Source organism: Amblyomma mixtum, chromosome 3 (assembly GCF_055824585.1).
Source record: "Amblyomma mixtum isolate Tamu chromosome 3, ASM5582458v1, whole genome shotgun sequence".
NCBI lineage: Eukaryota > Metazoa > Arthropoda > Arachnida > Ixodida > Ixodidae > Amblyomma > Amblyomma mixtum.
In genome coordinates, this window is record NC_143014.1 from 169,704,763 (window position 1) to 169,727,904 (window position 23,142).

The following is a 23,142-nucleotide window of genomic DNA, read 5'->3' on the forward strand; positions in this document are numbered from 1 at the left end:
CGCAACACCTACAAAATTGGCAGTGGTTTAGCTTTGGTTAAACTGAGTAGTTGCGACAGCTTCACGTGGCTACACCAGGCAAAGCATTAAGTTACACCATATGGTTGCACTTGGTAAAGCTTTTATTAAACTGTTGTTGTTTCCTTGGTTATTGCAATGAAGACACTTATGTGACACCAGAAGTGGCTGTATTTTATTCCATCAATTGAGAAACTACTATGAAGAGGCTTGTGTGGTCGCTGAAGAAGTTACTCTTGGTCTCGATCTTGGTCACACGCAGTGAAGACTGTATTGGCTCTCACTGTAACACTAAGTCTATACAAAATTTCCACTGAGTCGTAAACTTGGGCTGATGTTATGAGACGACAAGGTTGAAACGCTGTTGGATCTCTTGTATGAAGCCTGTCTTTGCTGGGGTCCTTATTAAAGTCACCGACTACAAGCAGAAGTTCTTGTTGGGTAGACTCGTTTGGCACACAAGTCGAGATGACATTGAGCGCTTTTCATTTATTGGCCTTGGGACCTATGTAAACGTTACTTGCGGATTGAAGATCGGCTCACAACTTCTTAATAAGAGTCAGGCGAACGGTTTTCGGATGGCATCTCCGATGTCGAGGCGGCGGCGCAGAAGCTGCCTTCAATGCCCGGTGTTCCCGCCTAGCTGCATCGTCAGAGCGTCATTTTGCGAAGCGCTGCTCACGTTCTTCTGGTGTTTCGGCTGCTCTCTTCACTTTGCTCAAATCACGTCTCTTCTGCAGGCTTTCTTGCCTGATCACTATGTCTTCCGGATCATCAGAAGCAGCCAGTCTCCTGTGGTACGTCGTGCAGTGGGTCACGTCTTTCTCATCGTCTGGCTCCATCTTGTGGCTCCGGCCGAGGCGCGCCGCGGCGCCTCTGTTTATACTCGAGTTTGACGTCAGTGATCACGTGGTTACAGCAGGTGTTCAGCTGCACAGTGCCCCGCGCCTCCTCATATACAGCCTGCTGTGACGTCAGACCAGAGCCCCTGCAGCTCTCCCAAAGGTCATGTTGCACACACGGCGATACCAGGCTCTACCTAGCAAAGTGAAGCTATCACTTCAAAAGAAAACAAAAACAGCAATACCCAAGTCAGCGTCTGATCTGATACGCAGCTGACCATGGCCCCCTGATGCATGGCCGATAGCAGACACCTTTGTGGGCTGGTAGCGAAGCTCAGAAAATTAGAAGCTAGAACTATGCGGCAACGGCGTAACTCCTTCCTTCAGATTCCTTAAATTTCGAGGGAATGATCATCACTTGTGCACGTAGCTACTATGTAACGTACTATTTGATATTAAGCTACACCATTCAACATAAAACGTCATGCATCACTGAGTACAAAGGGTCGCAAACGGGAGAAGGACAATTCCACACGTGTTAATTAAAATGGCGCGGCAAAATGCCCCGGGCAATGGTCGACACAGCTGCCCATCAACATTTTGATAAGGCGTTCATTCAGACAGAATGAAGGGAAGAGGGGAGAGGTAATCGCTGCACGCTGAAGGCAGTAGCACATTAATCAAGAAGACATTGACACACGAGTACGATCTGTACAGCGCTGTCAGAAAACCAAGCACAAAATTTTTGAAAGTGAGTGGTGGCACCGAGAACGGGAGTAGGCGCCGCAGCTTCTGTCAAGCTGCGTCTCTCCCTCCGACTTCTCAAGAGCGTTCGAAACAACTTGAACCTTAAGTTCACACGCACTGCTTCACCAAGGTCGTGGGGAGAGGAGGACCAGGGCTGTGAGCTATGACGTGCTCATGGGAACTCGAGCCTACAAGCGTGCTCCAGAACAATCTTTTCCTTCATTAGTGCCAAGGGCCACCACCACGCAACCTGCCTTCACGCTACTGCTTTCCTCCTCACGCTTTTTTCGCTATCACAGTCTCCAATCCTCCGCTGCGTTTGCTCTCTTTCATCCTCCAATGCGCCCGTTTGCTTGGTTACGACAAGGCCGACGGTGACGCTCAATGAAGAAACAGCTGCCTAAGAGCTACGCTCTAAAAAGTAATGCAAATTAAATGTGATAGCTGGCAGACAAAACGACAAATAAAAGTCTACTTCTAGGAACTAGGCTGACATGTTATCACTGCATGGTTGCTCTGGGTTGAGCCAGAGTGTGCGGCATCACGAAGTGTGTGTGTGTTAATGACAGTGACGGAACTGCTGCTCAACTGTAGCACTAGCCAGAACGTGAAGTTTTTTCGTGATGCCCATGCACAGCTGTGTGTCAGTGTCCTACATGCACACTACATGCGCCGTAGCTGCCCACAGGAAGCACTAAGACGGGTGGTCGTTCCTCCAAACAAGAGACTGGTGGCCCCAGAGAAAACTTCCACAGTTAGGGAACACTGTCTTGCTGGAATCCAAAACTTCAGCCAGAGCAACCACATGGCCACTGGCGGCGGATGGCAGTTCAGTTGTTTCGTTTTGTAGCTCACTAGCATAATCAGTCGCGAAGTCTGAACAAGCAGGTGTTGGAAGGTACACTGTTCTATCGTCTTCAATCTCTGTCAGCCCTTTCACTTGTGATTATATTGTCGCTTAGCTTAGCTATGGTCCCCACCCATGTGCATGCTGCGATGCCGTGTGCGTGCCATGATAGGTTGATACACGCTTACACACATATTTTAGAGTCTGCTGTTTATTATCTTTATCTTTTTTAGCAAGGCCTGTGAGCTGGGCAGTGGTAGACTCTGGAAGTCCATTCATGCACGGAAATTTGCAGTAATAACAAAATGGCCACCGCCATCATAGCTGCTGCCGTTGACGCACGTGTCGCCAAGACGTACCAAAAAGTACTTGAAGTTGAGCACTCACTGCCAAAAAGTTTGCTGTACCAAAGCCCGAACTAGCCAAAAAATCTAGTCAGTCTAGAGTTTTTCACACACACGAACAATGTCTTCCTCGACAACTTGGTTGTTAGTTCTCGCGTCTCCTGCAAATATCAGAAAACAAACCGCATGTCACAGAGTGAACTGCGCTACTCTGAAATCCAGAGGAAGATGATGGTGTTTCATCCCATAATAGTGACCACGAATAATTGCCATTTGAGCCATCTTGCAGGTGCTGGTGGTTGGGCTTATAAAACTATGCACTAATACAGCGAAAACTCAATCTAACAAAGTAAAGAGCAGTAGCAAATTATTTCATTAAATAAAAAAATTCATAAAACTGAGAATGGCATTTTTCGCCCCTTTGAAACCTAATATCATAACATTACGGCACCAAAATACTAATGTGGCATCGTATTTGCAGACAACCTGCGCCAGTGAGTGTGAGAATCCTGCAAAGGCATCCCAAATCATTTGTACATGAAAGCGGCATCTGGTAAAACAGATTCGAATGCAAGGTGGGAAGCGCTGCCAACTGCAGAGTCTGTTGTTCTGAGCAGCGGCGCAGCACGAGCCCTATCAAAACAAAGCTAGGGCCATAACTTAGGCAACTAGATGATACTGCTGGCCCACTGCCAACAAGCTGCGAGACACTGTGGACAAAATACTGCATAAACGCTTGTAAGGGCCACACCTGTGTACGGGCACACCGTTTTCCCAACGGAAATATTGAAAAAGAAAAAAAAAAGATCCATGCAAGGGCCACACCCAAACTTCCCAAGACCCACATGGCAATAGCCTTCAAAATGCCCGTGCCATGGCCTCCACGATCAGCTCCGGCTGCGAGCAACAGCACACTTGATCGCGGAGGCCAAGCACGCGCACAGGCGCTTCCAAGTGCCCTCCACGGATGACACTCGAGGCCGCGTCTCATCATCATCAGCATCGTTAACTTTTTCCCCCGCCGTGAGCTCCTGCTATCCATATCGGCATCAGTATCACCAGCTCCAGCTTTTTGTGACTGTTGAAGGCACAGGAGTTGCGGTAGCATGTTCTCCACAATTGTGGCTTTCGTGTGCTGTCACCGAGCGTTGGAATTATAGCAAAATGGGCCTTAATAGCTACATGACTGGGAGTTTGCTCTTAAACACGGCAAGCGTGCGGCAGGCAGAAATTCGACGTGGCCGAGAAGTGCGCCCAACTATGACGTAACCAAAAGGATGCATTGAGGAACACAAGCTGCAAAAAGGGCGGCTTCCAAGGCAAAACCATACAAGTTTTCCGAACTGGAAGAAGAGCTGCTCTGCTATGTGCAGTGCAGAACAACGGCAATGCGTTGACTACGTACATGCTCTGCGACTTCTCGTCGGATGAGCATGCACCAGAGCGCATGCACCAGAGCACAGCACCAGCTCGCGTAGAAACACTCTGCGAGTGACGATTGAATGTAGAACAAATGCTGTACATTCCCCGATTGTTGGTGTGTTCTTACTTTTAAAAAAAAATTTTTCCACATCGCATGTATAGGCCACAACCCGAAAATTGGCCCTCGAATCTGGAAAAAAAAGTGCGGCCCTTACACGCATTTATACGGTAAGAAATTGCCTGCTTTTTTACTCATGTCTTCCTGGATTAACTTCGTTAGGTCGGGTTTGTTGCTCAAGTTTGTTTCGTTATTTCGGATTGATGAAAACATTGAAAGATATGAGTACTTGCCAGGGAATCAAAATTTGTTCGTTAAAACGGGAACTTCGTAAAATCGGGTGTCATCAGATTGAGTTTTGACTGTACATGTTTGGTTTTGTTTGGTTTATTGGGGTTTAACGTCCCAAAGCGACTCCGGATATGAGGGATGCCACAGTGAAGGGCTCCGGAAATTCCGACCACCTGGGGTTCTTTAACGTGCACTGACATCGCACAGTACACGGGCCTCCAGAATTTCACCTCCATCGAAATTCGACCGCCGCGGCCAGGATCGAACTCGCGCCTTTCGGGTCAGCAGCCGAGCACCATAACCACTGGGCCATCGCGGCGGCCTCGACTGTACATGTAACCGGTGAATATGTCACCAGAAAGTGCCAGCAAGCTAATATTAATTTACCTTATTTACTCGCATAACAGGCGCACTCACATAATAGGCGCACCACCAGTTCGGTCGCGAAAACTCAGATTTTTTTTATTTCCGCACGTAATAGGTGCACCCCGAACTTGGCACTGTGATCAATACTGTATTTACACGATTGCAAGCCAATGCCTCCCCCACCCCCTCCCACCCCCCCAATCTTTATTTGAACAAAGTTTTTGCTGAACTGACTACTAGTCCTCACTAGTGCTGCTGCCGTCACAGCTGCTGTGGACCCACAGCACATACAACAACATTGCGTGGAACAGCCGCACACAGTTTTCAGGGATTCTCACTTTAAATAAGTTTGGAAAGCTTCATCTACAGCTGGAAACCTTCCCGACTTAGGACCACGAAAACTTCGGCGCTTGGAGTCGCATGTGAAAATTCAGGCATGCAGCAGTCGCAACTGCCGCACTTCTCGGCCACGTCGAATTTCCAACCTGCCGCATGTTTGCCGTGTTCGGAAGCAAACTCCCAGCCGAGTAGCTATTAAGGTGCTTGCCCGTCGTGTTAAAACAGCAACGCTCAGTGGCAAAGCCACAACTATGAATTAACACGCTACCACAGAACCCGGCACTTTGACAGCCACAAAAATACAGGAGCTGGTGATGCTGATGCCGATACGGATAGCGAAAGCTCGCAGCAAAGGAAAAAGTTGATGATGATGATGAGCTTGGCCTTGGGCTCCCTCAGTGGGTGGCGTCTGGAAGCTCCTGTGCGCGTGTGTGGCCTCCGCGATCAAGCGCCCGTTGCGCACAGCCAGAGGTGATCCCGGACACCATGGTGCATGCATTTCGAAGGCTATTCCCACGTGGGTCGTGGAAAGTTTTAGTGCGGCCCTTACATGGAACTTTTTTTTTTTAATATTTCCTTCGGGAAAACAGGGTGCGGCCCGTACACGGGTGCGTTTATGCGGTATGTTCAATTTTGCGAGTCGAAAAATTTCCGGAACTTTACCCCGCGTAATAGGCGCACCCCGAACTTTGAGCCGAATTTTCTGGAAAAAAAGTGCGCCTATTATACGAGTAAATACGGCAGAACAAGTGAAATATGAACACAATAGGAAGCGCCCATGAAAGGACAAAAATGAAAAACAAACTGCAGGCAAACAGTTATGCGACCAACTACACCTGATGAAAGAAAAGAGCATTATTGCATCATATTAGCAAATAGGTCTTTTATATCTGTGATAGTGTGAATTTATATGAAAAAACATAACACCATAACTTTTTGTTCACTACTGTAACTTCAAACTTTTAAACCACAGTGAACAGCTGAATGTCACAGCTGAATGTTAGCACATCAAGCACGGTCTCACCTCTGGCCACCCTCCAAAGGGTCAAGCAAGCACAGAGGTTCCATTACATCTGCTGTGCTCAGGGGACTGGCCACGATGGGACCAGCATCCAAATCACTGGAGGCTGCCGGTGAAGCCAAGGAGCGAACTGGTGTCCCAGCAGTAGACACCTCAACGACCCTTGGGGACTGGCCAGCAGACAAAGGCTCACTACTTGTCTCTCCGAAGTCATCCATTAGGTCAGTCACATCACGAATTACAGGGCCTTCGGACATCTGGGAACCAGCAGGCTGCATAGGGCAACAAAATCACCAGTTAACTCTTCATGGTCCCTAATCGGGCCCCTCCCGACAATGTAACACTGCCGTTTCAGTATGCTGTTGAGCGCCACCTGACAACTTTCCATGGCTACACCTGATGTGACATCTCTTAAACCCCTGACCAGGCCGCGGGCCGACAGCGCGCCTCTCAATGTGGTGACGCATGAACACGTAGTGCGCAGGCCGCGGGCGAATGGACCATCGTGTGAATCGGCCTTTACTGGAAAGCTCGATCTATCGCGCCGTTGCTGGCTGTCAACGAAAGCTGCTTAGGTATCACTTCTTCATCTGCACAGTCACGATTAACACTGTCTGTACGCGGCAGAAATCGACCTGATCACTCCTCGCTGTCGCGCTAAGCCCCGCTGGTGACGGCGTTATCGGGCCATCGCGAAGCGTCGGCGCTTCATTGCTGATTGTACACAAGGGGATGCGACCATGCAGCGTACCCAACGCGCTTCAGATCTATACCTTTCGCTGCCACAGGATATGTGTTTAATCCTCGCTGTCACGCAAAGCACCACCAGTTACGGCGTTATCGGGCCGTCGCGGAGCGTCGTCGCCGAATGTAGACACCAGGATGCGACAATACAGCGTACCTAGCGTGCTTCAGATCTCTACCTTTCGCTTCTTGTCAGTTTTTTTAGCCTAAGACTTGCGCGAATCGAAATATTTTGCTTAGCGCCTGACGAACCTCATTTGGCCGTGGCAGTGGGACAGGGCGACCCTCAAAATGGCTCCGGGCTGCAAGCGGTCAACACCGCCAACCAACCAAAAGTCGCCATTTCAGTCACGTGATTCGGAAAACCATAGCAGAATGCGAAATGGCATTCTTCTGGTCCAGTTGGTATGATTCCACATGTAGGCCAGCGTGAACTTTGGGACGCAGGGACGTAGAAAGACACTTTGAAACACGGAACAAAGTGCTGACTAACAACTTCAATAAAAAAAGGGGAGAAACGGACGGAAATATATAGAGTGGTATAAAGGTGGAGAGAGGGCAAAGCGCATGGCAAATGGGGCCGCAATAAAAGCAAAAAACAAAACCTTGGAAAAGATGGCGGAACAGCCGTTAGTCGGGAACGCGAACCCAGTGAAACCAGATAATCTGAGGCAGCGTTACAATTCTGTGCGCACGTGTGCTGAGAACCGACAGATAACCTCTTGAAAATCACTCCCGAGAGCAGTTACAACATAAGATCTAGGCCACAAACTAGACAGTGAAAGAACCGAAGCAGCGTCAAAAAACACAAAACGAAAAAAGTATAATAAATAAACAAACAAAAAATAGCACCAACAAAAACATGCCGAGACAAAGCTAAAAGTTTAAAGCATGAAGATAAACATGAGGCTACGAAAGTTGTAAACACTTGTAAGAAACTTCCCGGCTTCAGGTGAGGCAAGAGTCAAGTTAAAACTAATAAAAGCCAACGGTAACGCAGCTAAACAGGGCTAAAAAGGCTAAAAACAGGAACAAAAAACAATGGCGAACCAGATCCTAAGAACAAACGGGGCGAAAAAATTGGCCGGTTCATGGGACAGGGCAAGCATCATGGAGGTAAGTACGCTATTTCTTTCGTCGACAGTGCAGTTGACGCGGTGCTTACACGGTCCTTTAATTAATTAAATTGGTTTTTGGGTTCATGGGACAGGGCAAACATCATAGAGGTGCGCTATTTCTTTCCCCTACAGTGCAATTGATGCGGTGCTTACACAGTGAATTGTCAACTGATGTCTTCACAGCCTGGTAATCAGCTTGGTAATCAGCCCTGGCCAGCCTTTCTTTTTTGTGCAATTTTGTTTCTTTGCCGCTTTCAGGGCTTGCTCATAGTTTTCAGCTGGAATATGGGAATAGCCTGAATTGAGACCTTTCTAACGAAACCAAAATGGGGCCGGAGGAACGCATATTTCTCAAACTGTGGCCAATCAGTTTGGCGCGATTAGACCTCAATTCTCAATTTAAAGGGCCACGCGCGCGGTTTCACGCCTTTGCAACGCTATAACACATGAATTAGGTGGTATTTTCAACGAAAATTCGTAGATAGCTGCGTAATGACCTCAGGATCGCGAAAATGAAAAAAACAAAAATCCGATTTTTTGACCAGTTTTCGGCCGCAAACATCCATGTCCCCTGTTAAAAAATATTTCTCAGCTCTGCCAATGAACTCATCTGAAGCACTTACGGAAGCGACTTGGTAGTCAGTGACGAAGGTACTCTTCGTCAGTCGAGGAACTTTGGAGCTGGAGTTGGGGCTGTCATGCAACATCAGTGGTATCTTGCGCTTCACAGTAATGTTGCGGTTGGCTTGCACCATGGTGACCAGGAACTGGATAAGCTTCTCAACTATCTGTTGCTGTTTCATATGCTTCTGACGCAAACGGGCTACTTCCCGCCATAGAGCCTCATTTTCCTTTTTCATATCAGCAAGCAGCTGGTCCATATGCTCTTGACGACCCTGCATGCTGCCAACGTTGGAGAGCAGTTCCTTGAGGACCTCATTGCGGCCGCGTCCATCATCAGGACCGACCCCCCCGGCCCGGCCAGATGGCACCTGCAAATGTATTCCCCAACTCTGTAGCGCAGCCAACTTTGTGAATCCATTCATGATCGACAAAGCATAGGGTTATATTAAGATCAGCTCAACTGCCTCAGAGATCAACGACCGCGATTATGACAATGCAGCAAATGTAGTAAGCTCATCCGTTTCAGTGGTCAAATTTCAGGCTTAAATTGAGCACTCAAAACTATACACACGCCTCTACTATGCAGAATTTTTACGAGCCTTCATGGCTATTTAGTACTGAATTTTGGCATGGCCTACTACTGCACAGGACCAGTAACAAGCTTTTAGGAAGCTAACTGCATTTTAGGATGCTTTTGTAAAACTTTTCTTGCTCTATCACTGTTGAGTAACAGCTGTGCACTATGTGACACCAAACCAAATTGTTCACGACTCTTGGAATTTTTTTCTTCTTGTGCACATTCCTCACTCACAAAGCTGCTCCAAAGTTCAATTCAGCACACAATTCCGTACCCATAAACATACTTTTGTATGTCATGTCTTTTACGCCAATGAATTCTGCACAACGTAACATGCTTGAATAAAAATCCTGAAAATTTCAACAGGTAAACCACCAAAATGGCTGCCAATACTAGTGTTCATTATATTTAAGTGCACTTTATCAGCTAATTTTGTTTCAAGCTTGGGTTTTCTTGAGTGGGAGTATTATGATTACGTATTACGTATCATGAGCAGGCATATTTAAAAACGCCCTGTAACATTCTTGTACCTTAACCCTTTTGCAGTCAAAGTTTTACCAACTATTTACATTAGCTGTGGCAAAGATCTAATCAGTAAATTTTAAAAGTGCAAAGAAAGCTTCCCTCGTACACAGCAACTTAGTGAAAGTGCAAAGAAAGCTTCCCTCGTACACAGCAACTTAGTGAAACACTTCTCAGTGCATTAAAGCGACTCAGGCTATGGGGTTGCAAAGTGGGGTTGGATTGTAGGCCTTGTTTTAGTGAGAACAGAACACCCACAGTTTTCTGTGTGGAGAACCGGAATCCACTTTTGTCTGCCCATGTCTCTAGTTTGTTTACTGTCAACTGTATTTGCCTCTCACATGTTGCTACGTTGGAGGACCTGCATGCTATTTAAAGATCGACACAGACTGAATACATAATGGACTTTGGGATTATTTTGCTTATGGAATTCATTTTTACAACAAAGAGTGTTGTGTTTAAAATACACCCCTGAGGAACCCCGTTCTCTTGAACGAAGTTCCTGAAAAGGGTTGATCCCAGGCATACTTGAAATCAGCGGTTCAACAGGAAACCATTTAGGCAGTTTAACAACCTGCCGCGGATGCAAAGTTCTACAAAATTGCAAAGAATCCCAAACCTCCAAGTTGTGTTGTACGCCTTCTCCAGGTCGAAAAAGACAGCTAGGCAGTCTTGTTTGTGTCTGTATAAAAACTTCAAGCATAGTATTTTCAAGGCGAACTAGATGGTCAGTTGTTGAGCATGCTTTTTTAAAACCACATTGATGAATGTCAAGGAGTGCATGTGATTCAAGGACAAAAGTCAATCTTATATTCAGGACACTTTCAAAGAATTTGGCTAGGCAACTCATAAGGGCTATCGGTCTATAACTGCTAGGGGAGGTTGGTGGCTTTCCAGGTTTAAGAAACGGTACAATAATAGCTTTCTTCCAAACCTCAGGTATTCTCCCTAGTATCAATATTTTGTTAAAAATTTCAAAAGTGCCTCTACTGAGGCTGGGAAAGATGGACCAGCATTGAATAGTGTATTTCGTCAGGCCCCGGAGCGGTTAGTTTTCCTGCAGACAGCACACTATTTCTGGGAGTGTGAAGAGACTATTGTTCAATTGTGCTGCCGCTAGTTGGGAGCCTTTGTTTCTCGGCTATGTTTTTATATTTTAAAAAAGTCTGCATGCAGTGTGAGGAACTCGAAACTGCAGCAAAGTGCTCCCCTAATATGTCTGCCTGTTCCCTTATACTTGTTTGTGTACCAGGTGTTCTCAAAATAGGAACTGTGAACAGTGAGAAACTGCTAATTAATTTTCAAACCTGCTCTCACATTTTTTCGATGTGACCTGGCTGTTTATAGATGAGATGTAACTTTGCCTTGATGCTTTCTCAGCGCTACGACGAACGTATAGAGCTTTAGCTTTGGCTTTTTTTAAATTTATGAGGTTTTCCTGTGTCTGGTACCTTCGAAATATACCCCACGCTTTGTTTTGTCGTTCTTTTGCTTCCTTGCAGTCTTGTGTCCACCACACTTAGTGGTTTTGTTGCACCCCTCCAGAAGACTGAGGAATAGCTTAGTGTGCGGCAGCTAGACTACAATTTGTAACCTTTTTATTTATCTCATCGATGTTAAGATTATCTAAAGCTATTTTTTCTATAGTGGCTTCTGTCCTAAAAACTTGCCAGTCTGCTAAATGAGGCTTCCAAAGTCGCTGTTTTGTTGGGATGTTTTGTGGTGGAGATGTTAAACTTATTGGTACCGGAAGGTGATCGCTGCCATATTGGTTGTGAACGATATCCCATTTAAAATCGTTAAGAACAGACTGTGAACTAAAAGACAAATCTAAATAGCTCATTTTCCTTGAGATTGGAGAGCAGTGTGCACTTTTACCAGAGTTTAACAAACAAATATTACTGCTCAGAATAAGATCCTCTATAATTTGACCTCTGGTATGTTTTTTCCCTTCCCCAGAAAGAGGAATGTCCATTAAATCGCCAACTACCAGATAAGACTCTGGTAGTTGTGCTAAAAGGTTTTCTAGCTCTATGTGGGTAACTTTCAGGTGTGGCTCGAGGTATAGAAAGCACACTGTAATAGTTTTATATTTAAGTAGAGTGGCTGCTACAGCCTCTAATTTAGTTTTAAGTTTTACTTCACGGGCTGCTATTGCACTTTGCACAACGATGGCTACTCCTCCCAACAGACTGTCTGCACGCTTTCGGTCAACAGAATAACATTTTTTTAGTACATTTGTACACTTGGGACCTCGGTTAGTTTCCTGCAGACACAAAGCAATAAAAGAGAATGGAGGTAAGATGTCCTTTATGTCTTTTAGGTTATTTAAAAATCCCCTGCAATTTCAATGTATTAAGAATGCCATCTTGTTTTATGTACGTCGGCGAGAAACTGTTTAGATTGGCCCCATGATTCAGGACTTGTCTCTTTTTTCAATCCAGGGAGTTCCACCGTACCTGCAACATCGACAGCACGGAGCTACCCTGGCTCGTGTCCATCACCTCTTCAGAGGCGCTGGACGATCGTGCAGACTGCACGTGGGTCTTGTGACAGACCTCGCCTCGTGGGCAGAGGTCTTGAGGCCTGCTGCCTCGAGAGGCAGCATGATCTGCTTTGGAGGTAGTGGTGTAGTATTAGCTACTTCCACCTGGATCGATGGCTCCGCCACGCCTCATTGCATGAGGTCTACACAGGTGCCAGAGGACAGTGTGATGGATCGCCCCATTGCACCACATCGGCAAAGGTTGTATGTAGAGTCAGAAGAAAAGTTGCCTGCCATTTTGATACGCATTCTCACCTCTTTAAATTAAATGTTTTCTTTTGTTTTCAGTGTAATTATTTCTTTTTCTGTCCACGATGGGCAAGGCCTGGAGCAGGCTGGGTGTCCGCCTTCAGAGTTAGCGCAGCGGGCTGCTTCGCAGTTTTCTGAAGTGAGTTCTTTTGAAGTGCATTTCGCGCAGGTTTTGCGGCCATGGAAACTCTGGGAACCATGGCCAAATCTCTGGCAATTGAAACAGCGTGTGGGGTTGGGAATGTAAGGTCTCACGCCAATCTTTGTGTACCCCACTTCAATGGAGTCGGGAAGTGTGCAACAAGTGAAAGTAAGTACAAGGTGCTTCGTTGGGATTTCTTTGTTTTCCTTTCTTATTTGGATTCGTTCAACTTTGGTGACATTTTGATCGGCTAAGCCATCCAGCATTTCATCTCCAGTAATATCTAGAAAGTCTATTTCAGAGATCACACCACGGACAGTGCTTAGTAACCTGTGGTGTATGACGGAGACACGAATGTTCCCAAATGCCACAACGCTAGAAAGTTTAAGAACCTGAACTTTGTTGTGTATTTCTAGGAGCAAGTCTCCGCTAGCTAGTTTGGTCACCTTGTCACCTTCCCCCGGTCAGGGTTAGGCTGGAGGTGCCGTCTACAGGAAGTTGGGGATTAAAGTAGTGTGTTGCCTCTGCCGAGGGGCCTTAAAAGTCCCAACGCTCGGCATCAGCTCAACCACCAGGATCCCCTTTACCCCCGACATGGCAAAGCCACGCACGGCTAAGCGTGGGTGCTCGGGTCCGTGGTGACGCACTGCCACCATCATCCCCCTGCGGGGATGTCCCTGCGGATGCTTAGGAACCCGTGGTGTCGCAACTCACCAACATCTACATGTAGCAGATGCCCCTGCGGGGCGGAATGGCACCTGCGGCAAAAAAGACAGCAGCACAACATAGATCTCACATTAAACCTCTCTAGGATGCACTCAGATGGATCCCTTTTATGTTTTATTTTAATGCAATAGCGTTAAGGGTCCCGTGATACGGAAAAGCCGATGTCATCGTCGTCGGCTTGAGCAAAAAATCCAGATGGAAGAAAAGGATCAATAAACTGGGCTGAAAAGAAAATTGGATTAATTTGGGTTTCGGTGGGATTCGAAACCAGGACCTTCCGACTGTGAGATGGGCACGCTACCCAAGGTCACGAAGGCTCATTGCTTCAAGCTAAAGAAAGGTGGACCCAGCAAATGTGCAGTGCTCTTTGATTTCGTGAAGTGAAATGTCTTATAGACACATACTGACTCATACACAATTATGTGTATGTGAATTAGGAATGAGGAAACTGAGTAAGCGACGTGAGTGAGACCCGATGAAGCTACGGCATTCTACTCTTAAAGGCGAAGCCTAAACCTCCTTTTCTTTTTTTTGCATTACTTCTTCTGCTTGTGCATTCACGATGTCAGTTTTGGAGAATGCTGGCTCCAATAGCAACTGCGCTACTATGGTGAAAGCATGAAACGCTTAAGAGCAGGAGGAAAAATTCATGAGAGCGAAATGGGACTGGATTCAGTCAATCATCCTTTTAAGTTTTTTTTTGCAGAGAGCCTGGCGCTCACCACAACTCCTGTCAATAGTACGAACTGTATTCAAGCACAGCATTGGCACAAATTTACGAAATATCTCCCATCTGTACGAACATGCAGCTGGTTCAATGCAGTTCAGCGCAAATGGTGCAACTAATGCTTCCCACCACGGTATCAGGCATGTAGAAGGCAAACACAGAGGCAAAAAGAAAAAGATTGTTATAGTCAGTGGCACAAAAGAAGACCTGAAATAAAATCCAACAGCACAAAAAAAAAAAAAGACCACAGAACACAAAGCAGATGGAATGAGTACTGACTCAAGCTTGTTTACTTCACTGATGGAAACCCCCAAGAAAGGAAGCTGTGCCTGCATTCAGCCATGATTACAGTATCACATGTAATCTCCTTTTGCCAGGAGGAAGTGATACTGATAAAATCATTAGCATGTCAAAAAAATAAAAAACTCTTCAAACAGTTTGTGTGCAAGTGTGTGTCTGCCTTCACCAAGAATCTTAATCTACAAGAATCTCTGCTTGCCCTCACAGAACTGCCTGCTCATTGTTGCTCCTGCAAGTGTGAACTGAGATCATTTTTTTTTTTTTTTCGCTTCAGTGCAAATTGTTGGAAGCAGTTATTGTAAAAAGGCAGGGTAACAGTTTGACCGGTGACACTTCAGTATTACATGCCCTGATGCCAATAGCTGTCATCATTCTGGTCTCTTTCTTCTTGCTCGTGACGCATCAGCGGAAGTAAAAAGTGGAGAGGACACTTAAGCTCCACCTTAAGGGCATGCAGCAGTAGCATTAATGAGTTAATAATGCCCATATATGTGGAATTGGTCATTCTATACTTCACATTCACAGATAGTGGGGAGTCCTCATAACAATCCTGGCGCAGCGGTTAACTCTTTCCCTACCGCGCCCATAGAGCATCGTTAGCCCGCTAACGATGAATGCTTGCGCCGATTTCGGACCGCTCCGCGTTGTTTACAGGCACGCTGCGCCATCTGTCTTATAGTCTAACAACTATAGTTTCGTTTTCAATGACGTTCCTTTTTTTACCGCGAGGTGGCTATTTTTAAACATGCTCTGAAAACGAGGGAGCGTCTGTGTCGAAAGCGAGAATGGACGCCTCCGCAAGCACATCGCGCGCTCCAAAACGTCGCAAATCTCGCGACTCCGCTTTGTCTGAGATTGATTTTATTGACGACACAAGTAGCAGTGAGTCGGAAGATGCTGCATTTTCTTCAGAATTTAGTTCTGACAGCGATGACGATGCAAACCGGCCTGGAACATCGGCACCTTCGCTCCAGTTAGTTTCGGTTTGCTTCGTGTGGGTCATTTTCGGTGTCTCCACATTTTCTCCGGATGTTTTATTTCTGTTGTCGGTGTCATTTATCTAATCCCCAGGGTGTCCATGTCATTTGGGCAAGATTCCTTGCCTCCTGCGCAGCAGAGAGTGATGTTCTGCCCAAGAAGAGAGCCAGGCATTCACTTTGGCTTGACGCTCCGCAGCAGGCCTCGTCGACTGCTCTGGGCTACTGATGTTTTCCGCCTCTTTTTTACCGCGGAAGTGATTGGAAAGATATGTGAAAAAACAAACAAATATGCCTGGATGAAGATCCTAGTGAAGCCAACCTACAATGAAGCGGATGGGTCCTGGAAAGAGGTCACCCCTGCAGAGATGACGACGTTCATTGGTCTCCTCCTCTACATGGGGATTGTTGAATTACCGCGGCTCCATCTTTATTGGAACACATCAAGACTTTTTGCTGGAATGGTTCCACCACAGCTCATGCCCCAAAAGCGTTTCTGGGCTCTGTTGGCAATGCTGCACGTGTCCGACCCTAATTTGGAAATCGCATCAAAATTTGACAGAGTTTCGTGGCTGCTGCAGCACATCAATGAACGATCGGCCAGTCTTTTTCAACAGCACCGCAAACTTCCAGTTGATGAAAGAATGGTAAAATCAAAAGGGCACTCCGGAATTCGGCAATACATTCGAGATAAGGTTACCAAATGGGGATACAAATTGTGGGTTCTCGCAGACCCACAAACGGGCAACACCATACAGTTCATAGTTTACACGGGCAAGCGAGAAAAGCCAAGTGCCCATGGCTTAGCGTATGATGTTGCAACCCGCCTGTGCAACCAATATTTGGACCAGGGCTACTGTATATATATGGATAATTTTTACACATCGACCAACCTATTTCGAAGCTTGCTTCAAAGGACGACACTGGCTTGTGGCACAACCCGAAAAGACCGCCGCGGATTTCCAAAGGAACTAAAAGAAACCAGCTGGGAAAAAAAGGCGAAGCGAGGTGATGTGCGCTGGCTCTGGGACAAGGAAGTTCTCTACCTTCAGTGGAAAGATCGACGCATCGTCCACATGACGTCAACCGCGCACACGGCAAACAAGCATGTCCTTGCCAAAAGAAGGGAAAAAAAAGACTGGAAATGGCAGATTTCAATAAAAAAAACCGCACCTTACTGACGCCTACAACGTGGGCATGCTCAGGGTCGATAAATTTGACCAGCTGATTGCATCTTACAATGTTCTCCAAAAGCGCGTGCAGTGGTGGAAGATTTTATTTTTTCACTGCATCGACATAGCTTGTGTAAACAGTTTCTTAATTTTTCAAGAACATAGGTGGATGAATCGCGAGATTGCACAGCTTGCCAGAATCTCCCGCTATGATCAGCTGGCATTCAGAACTGAACTAGTGAAGCAGCTTCTCGAACTTGAAGATGTACCAAGAGTTCGGGCTCCACCACCACCTCAAGGCATTCAGCACCAGCCAGAAAAAATGAAAACGTACAGAAACTGCAAGAAATGTTATAATGAGGCCAAAATCCAGCTGAAAACAAGAGTGTTCCGCAAAACTTGTAACGTTCCTTTGTGCTTTACCAGCAGGAACTGCTTAGCTGCATGGCATGCCCAGCTGTAGGGCTTCGAGTTATCCTTACGTAAAAAGACTACTTTTCAACTTAGATCTTTAATTTTCTTTACTGGTGGTGGCCAATAGAATGTCAACCATTTTGTATGTTTTGGAAAATTTTTAATACTTTTTCTTCTCAGGTACAAGTGTATATTTACAAGTTTTGTTGAATTTTTTTCAAAATTTTCATTTTTCGCAAAATAAATTTTGTGTTGCAAGCCAGAACTCGTTGAAAATTATGTGTCAAAGAGCATTCATTCTGCTTTCTTTTCGTGTATTGTGTATAATTTTAGGTCCAATAGCTTTTGCACAAAAAAAAAAACTACTGAGACCCCCTAAAAAAGGTCATTTTCCCCATGGTAGGGAAAGAGTTAAGCGATGCGCCATCGCCCGGCAGGCTGTTGTTTCGAGCACAGCCACTGGTGAGGCTTGTGCATCCCAGGTTGCTCTTCCCAAGCAAACTCTAGTGACGAACCATTAATTTAACTACCACCTGCCACGGTAGTCAGTTTGCTAACAATCCAGAGAGCAGGTTGGCACCTACCACGGTGGCCAGGCTGTGATGACGTCTCAAGGTCACGGCTGGGAATTTCTCTGGGGATTTTCGCTCACGCCACCGCTGGGTTTTCTGCTCAATGGCACCCTTAACATTATCAGACTAAAAAGTTCAAGTTAGGGCCAGCACCGGCTACTTTGTGTTTTCAGTGTGGTAGCATTACTACCCGCATTCTCGCAAAAACCCAATCTCTGAAACTTGCTTTGAGGCAGGCTGCCCACCTGCCCATTGGGTTGTGAGCAGCCTGCCAGGTGTGTGTGTGTGTGTGTGTGTGTGTGTGTGTGTGTGTGTGTGTGTGTGTGTGTGTGTGTGTGTGTGTGTGTGTGTGTGTGTGTGTGTGTGTGTGTGTGTGTGTGTGTGTGTGTGTGTGTGTGTGTGTGTGTGTGTGTGTGTGTGTGTGTGTGTGTGTGTGTGTGTGTGTGTGTGTGTGTGTGTGTGTGTGTGTGTGTGTGTGTGTGTGTGTGTGTGTGTGTGTGTGTGTGTGTGTGTGTGTGTGTGTGTGTGTGTGTGTGTGTGTGTGTGTGTGTGTGTGTGTGTGTGTGTGTGTGTGTGTGTGTGTGTGTGTGTGTGTGTGTGTGTGTGTGTGTGTGTGTGTGTGTGTGTGTGTGTGTGTGTGTGTGTGTGTGTGTGTGTGTGTGTGTGTGTGTGTGTGTGTGTGTGTGTGTGTGTGTGTGTGTGTGTGTGTGTGTGTGTGTGTGTGTGTGTGTGTGTGTGTGTGTGTGTGTGTGTGTGTGTGTGTGTGTGTGTGTGTGTGTGTGTGTGTGTGTGTGTGTGTGTGTGTGTGTGTGTGTGTGTGTGTGTGTGTGTGTGTGTGTGTGTGTGTGTGTGTGTGTGTGTGTGTGTGTGTGCGTGCGTGCGTGTGCGTGCGTGCGTGCATACACAAGCATTCATGCATGCATACACACACACTGCCCACTGTGGCAGGTCAATTATTGATTGGTCTTGAGAGGTTGCTCAGGAAGAGCAACCTAGGTCCCACAAGGCCCACTGATGGCAGCACCTACCATCGCACAGCAGTGGTGCATTGCTTAACCGCTGCACCACTTCCCCAGAACAGCACAAGGACTCCAAAGGATATAAGAATGTGAAGTAGAGAATGACCAATTCCACATACATGGGCATTCACCATTATCGCTATCCGAACAGCTTCCATTCATGAACAATGAATCAGAACACCAGAACCAAAGTGAAAACCGAAGTGCTAGCACATCTAATTTGCGTTTAGCCTAACTATGTAAATTGACTTTCAATTTTTTAGTCTGTCTTTAGTCCATGTTGTTGGATTTTATTTTAGCAACATTTACTAGTTAACCCAACGTGTTTTACTGAAAAGAACAGGTGAAGAGACAACAGAGCATAAAAGCAGTATTTACCTTTCTCTTGATAAACTCAAGTAGACACTCTTGACCCCGCACGAAGAAGTTATGAAAAAACTCTATCCCTTCTCGGTCTGACCTGAGGCCCTGGTCTATGTTGGTCACTTTGCGAAAGCCATCTGCAAGAAGCAGCATAGAAAAAGTCCAATTCTGATTTCAAAACATCTATTCGCACTCAGTTTCAATTAGACTAGAAACAGTGTTCACAAATCCAAACTAAATTTCTGTGGAACAAAAACAAAAATTTTTTAACATGCTGATGTAATTTATGGCCATAACTAACCATAACTTACATCAGCATACCACCTTTGTAAAGTGACAGGTGCAAAGAACACAGAAAAAAAAAAAACATTTTCAAATTTACCAGATCACCAGCTAAAAGTAATGCCGTAAGAGAACAAACTAGCTAGGCTCACTTTATTTCATGCTGAAAATATAGACAGCACTATACTGAGACCTAAGTTGTTCCACAGCTCAAGGCTATGCTGTACGCTCCGCTTGCTTATCCATACACATCAAAATCTCACATATACTGCATTCTGCGCCCTATTTTGGCCTTTGTGCTTGCCAGGTTTGTCTTTAGATGCTATGCATAGCACCAAAAAGGTAGAATGAAAACAGTCTATTACAAGACAAGAACTGAATGAAAGGTGCCTTTCTGGTAGGGAATGCAGTGCCTAACACAAGTAACTGCAATCTCACAGATCATACAAAACGTGGAGATGCTACCCAGCAGCAGAACATGCACTGTTGAGCAAACTGTTTTTTTTTGCTGTGCCGACTTAAATAGAGGCTAATTACATATGCTAAAGGGGCAAAACTTTAGCTGAGGCTAATCTCCACTCATCTCATCTTTTGCATGTTTCATTACTTACAGTACGCTCTGTTTACCTAGACTGTGGAAAGTATGCATTTTTGTCCCAACTGCTATTTGATTACAACATTCCCTTTTGTATACCAAATAAAGAAGCAGACATGGTCATGCCTCCTTCAGTAATGACTGAAAATCCTTGTAAACTTATCGTTGACCTCACAAAATGCATCCTGAAGGCTGCTATAAAAACTGCTTCAGGTGTCACTGAGCTAACTACATGTCAAGTTAAAGAAGAAATGCAGAATTTTATTGAGGCTTATGAAGGTTTCAAGATGCAGTATTGCGCACTTCTGAACTTGGCGCACTCAGAAAGATGTGCTAAAAAATAACTTTTAAAGCAGTGCAATCACAAGAAATGAACTGAGTTGCAAAAATTTACTCACTAAAAACTAAAAAGAAAATAGAAAAACAAATACTGAAGTTGCAGAAACACTGCATCCAGTAGTGAAGTGTTCCTGTAACTACACACTGTCACAGCCGCACAAAAAAATCAGACACCAGTACACACAAAACTTCATGTATTCTGCCATCAGTAACAGCAACACCTAAGCAGCCCAAGACACCTAATGATAAGTGTCTAAGGTGTGTCAAAGAGATGCAGGAGTGATGAAAACTTTCACAGGGTAACCAGCCCCTGCTTGGCACCAAATAAAATATTGTAGAGAATGCAATGCCTGCTGCACTAACATGCACATAGAGTATAAAATTTTCCCAAGAGGCACAGTGCCCCATCAACATTAAAATTTTGAGACAATGCCAAAGCCTGCCAAACAGGCAAATGCACAGCTCTGAGATTATAGGCTGGAATTTTATCTTGAACTTCCTTAATGAATGGGCAACATCCAGGCACATACTGCAGGGTAGACAGATTTCTGTAGGAACAAAGCATTTACTCCACAGTCCTGCTGCTCACATAGAGATCCCGAAAGGTCTCCCACAAACTGTTTGACAACCCTTGTGACTGCCTTGAAACAGTTTTGCAGCAACTGCGAACAAGCAATGTTTCTACTATCTTGAGCTGTTGCCAATGTCTCAAGATTACAAAGTCCCTTCAATGAGAATAGTGTGAAAAAGAGCAGGGACCAGAATGAGAAACATGGGCACAAGTTTTCGACCATCCCTTCTGCTATGTTCACATCAAAATATGAGCCAGAAGTGACCCCAATCTGCTACCACAGCAGAACCATTTAATTTCCACATGCTTGTTCCCACTACATACTGAAGGCTCGCAGGCAAAGCAGTGGCTGTGATGAGTCAGTACACAGCAGACCTATGAGCAATCAAGCTGATATGATCAAATATGACATGGCATCCCATATACGTATCACTTCCAGGTACCAAATTATTTCCACTTCCAGGAAATACATTATTTCAAACATGCAGAGGCATATCAAATTCAGTTTTTTTTTTTTTAGTTTCCAAGTATCCACCCCTTATTCTGCACAACAGAAACAACAAGTATTTAATATCAGTACTCTTCAACTACAAAGGTACCATAGCAATCACAAAAAATTAACTGGCTTACTCTCATACCAGTTCCAGCTCAAAAGCTCCTTGCCCAAATAAAGGATTACCCGGCTGCGGCGCTGAAAAACCCCAGAACAATTTTAGTTTGGTTTGGCTCATGGGGGGTTTAATGTCCCAATGCGACTCAGGCTATGAGGGACGCCGCAGTGAAGAGCTCCGGAAATTTCGACCCCCTGGGGTTCTGTAACATGTACTGACATCACACAGTACATGGGCCTTTAGAATTTCGCCTCCATCGAAATCATACTACCATGGCCGGGACCCCCCAGAACAATTTAAAACAATTTTTTCATGAGGTAGCTTCGTTTTATCAACAGTAGAAACAGTCTGTGAAATAACTGTATGCAACTCTATGAACACGAAGACTGCCACGCTGCCTTGGTGACACGCAGTGGCAATAATGAGCATGACATTAAGGAAGAAAATTAGATTTTGTTGAATCTACAGTTGAGAGCACTAAGATGGTTTTAAGAACAGTATAAATAAAATAAAACTGGTGATTGCTATCATATATACCAGCAACCACTTTTGCTGTCAGCGCCACTGGTAGCATAGCAGCAGCCTGAAAACATTAGAACAGACTATCAAAAAGCATGGTTAAACCATGCAAGAAACGGTGAACAGTTGCAAGAAAAGAAAAAATTGAAATTTCTGAAGTTTCTTCTAGCAAAAACAACACAAATATTGCTATGTACTGCGCTCAATCCTATTCACAAAGTGCAGTACGTCAACTCCAGATGACGCAGCCAGATTACTTGGAGAGCCACGAATTTACAGCACAGCGCAGTGTAACTGCCGACTCTGGCCAGACCTCCTTTGCCAACTTTATACTTTCTTTCCCAACTTCATAAATTCCTCACGAAACCTTGACTTCTGCTCACACCACTATCATAGGGAAAGATCTACAAGAATATGCCAATATTTTTATGCTTGTCTCCAGATGTAGACTGTCCTTTCAACATTCTACGCTCAATATGAGAGCACAAAAAGTCAGCTGCAAGTGAGGTAATGGCTATGTGTAAGAAGTTTAATACCCACTGGTCACCACTGGGTACCAAACGGATGAGTGTAGACTTCGACCGCAGTATAGGGCTGTGTCACATGAGGATGGGCCAAATGAACGAGCAGTCATATGACCAATGATGTTTAGTCATGTTTGCTTGCTGAATTGCGATGCTATTTCATGCTGACGACAACCACAAGATTTTGGGGGAGTGTGGCATAAAAACACCACAACAGATTGCACACATCACTAGGCGGTAGTTAGTACTTGTATTTAATACATTGTGACGCTTTTAGTGAACAGCCGTCACCAATGGCACACAAATATACAATGTTGCATAAGAGAATATACAAATGTCATACGTTCACAAAAATGAAAAGCTAGGCATAATGGAAATGAATGCTGCCACAAATTTAAAAAGTGCAAGTTCTGCTTGTCACTTTTTTGCATTAACATTAGTTCTTGTATTGTTGTTTCGTTTTTTTTTATGAATTATTCAGCAAGTACTTACACATGTTAAGCTGTCTGATGAAGCTTGCCATGTTGTTGTGCTTGAAGTAGAGGGGCAGAAGTTCCTTGGCAAACTGTGTTTGGTTGTGTATGATGAAGCTCTGGCCATTCTACACAAATTGAA

The 23,142-nt window shown here is 45.2% G+C and overlaps 1 protein-coding gene across 3 annotated transcripts in view; it reads right to left on the minus strand.

Annotated features, from left to right (window-relative positions):
- Positions 1-23,142, minus strand: part of LOC149352675 (heat shock factor protein 1-like) — a 49,016-nt gene that overhangs the window by 23,536 nt on the left and 2,338 nt on the right. For all 3 annotated transcript variants that reach the window (XM_089581893.1, XM_089581892.1, XM_089581894.1), the window contains exons 2-5: positions 23,020-23,128; positions 19,102-19,223; positions 8,781-9,149; positions 6,299-6,567 (exon numbers count right to left, since the gene is read on the minus strand). In XM_089581893.1, the coding sequence (XP_089438019.1) occupies positions 6,299-6,567; positions 8,781-9,149; positions 19,102-19,223; positions 23,020-23,128 (869 nt within the window). The remainder of the gene's footprint in view (positions 1-6,298; positions 6,568-8,780; positions 9,150-19,101; positions 19,224-23,019; positions 23,129-23,142) is intronic.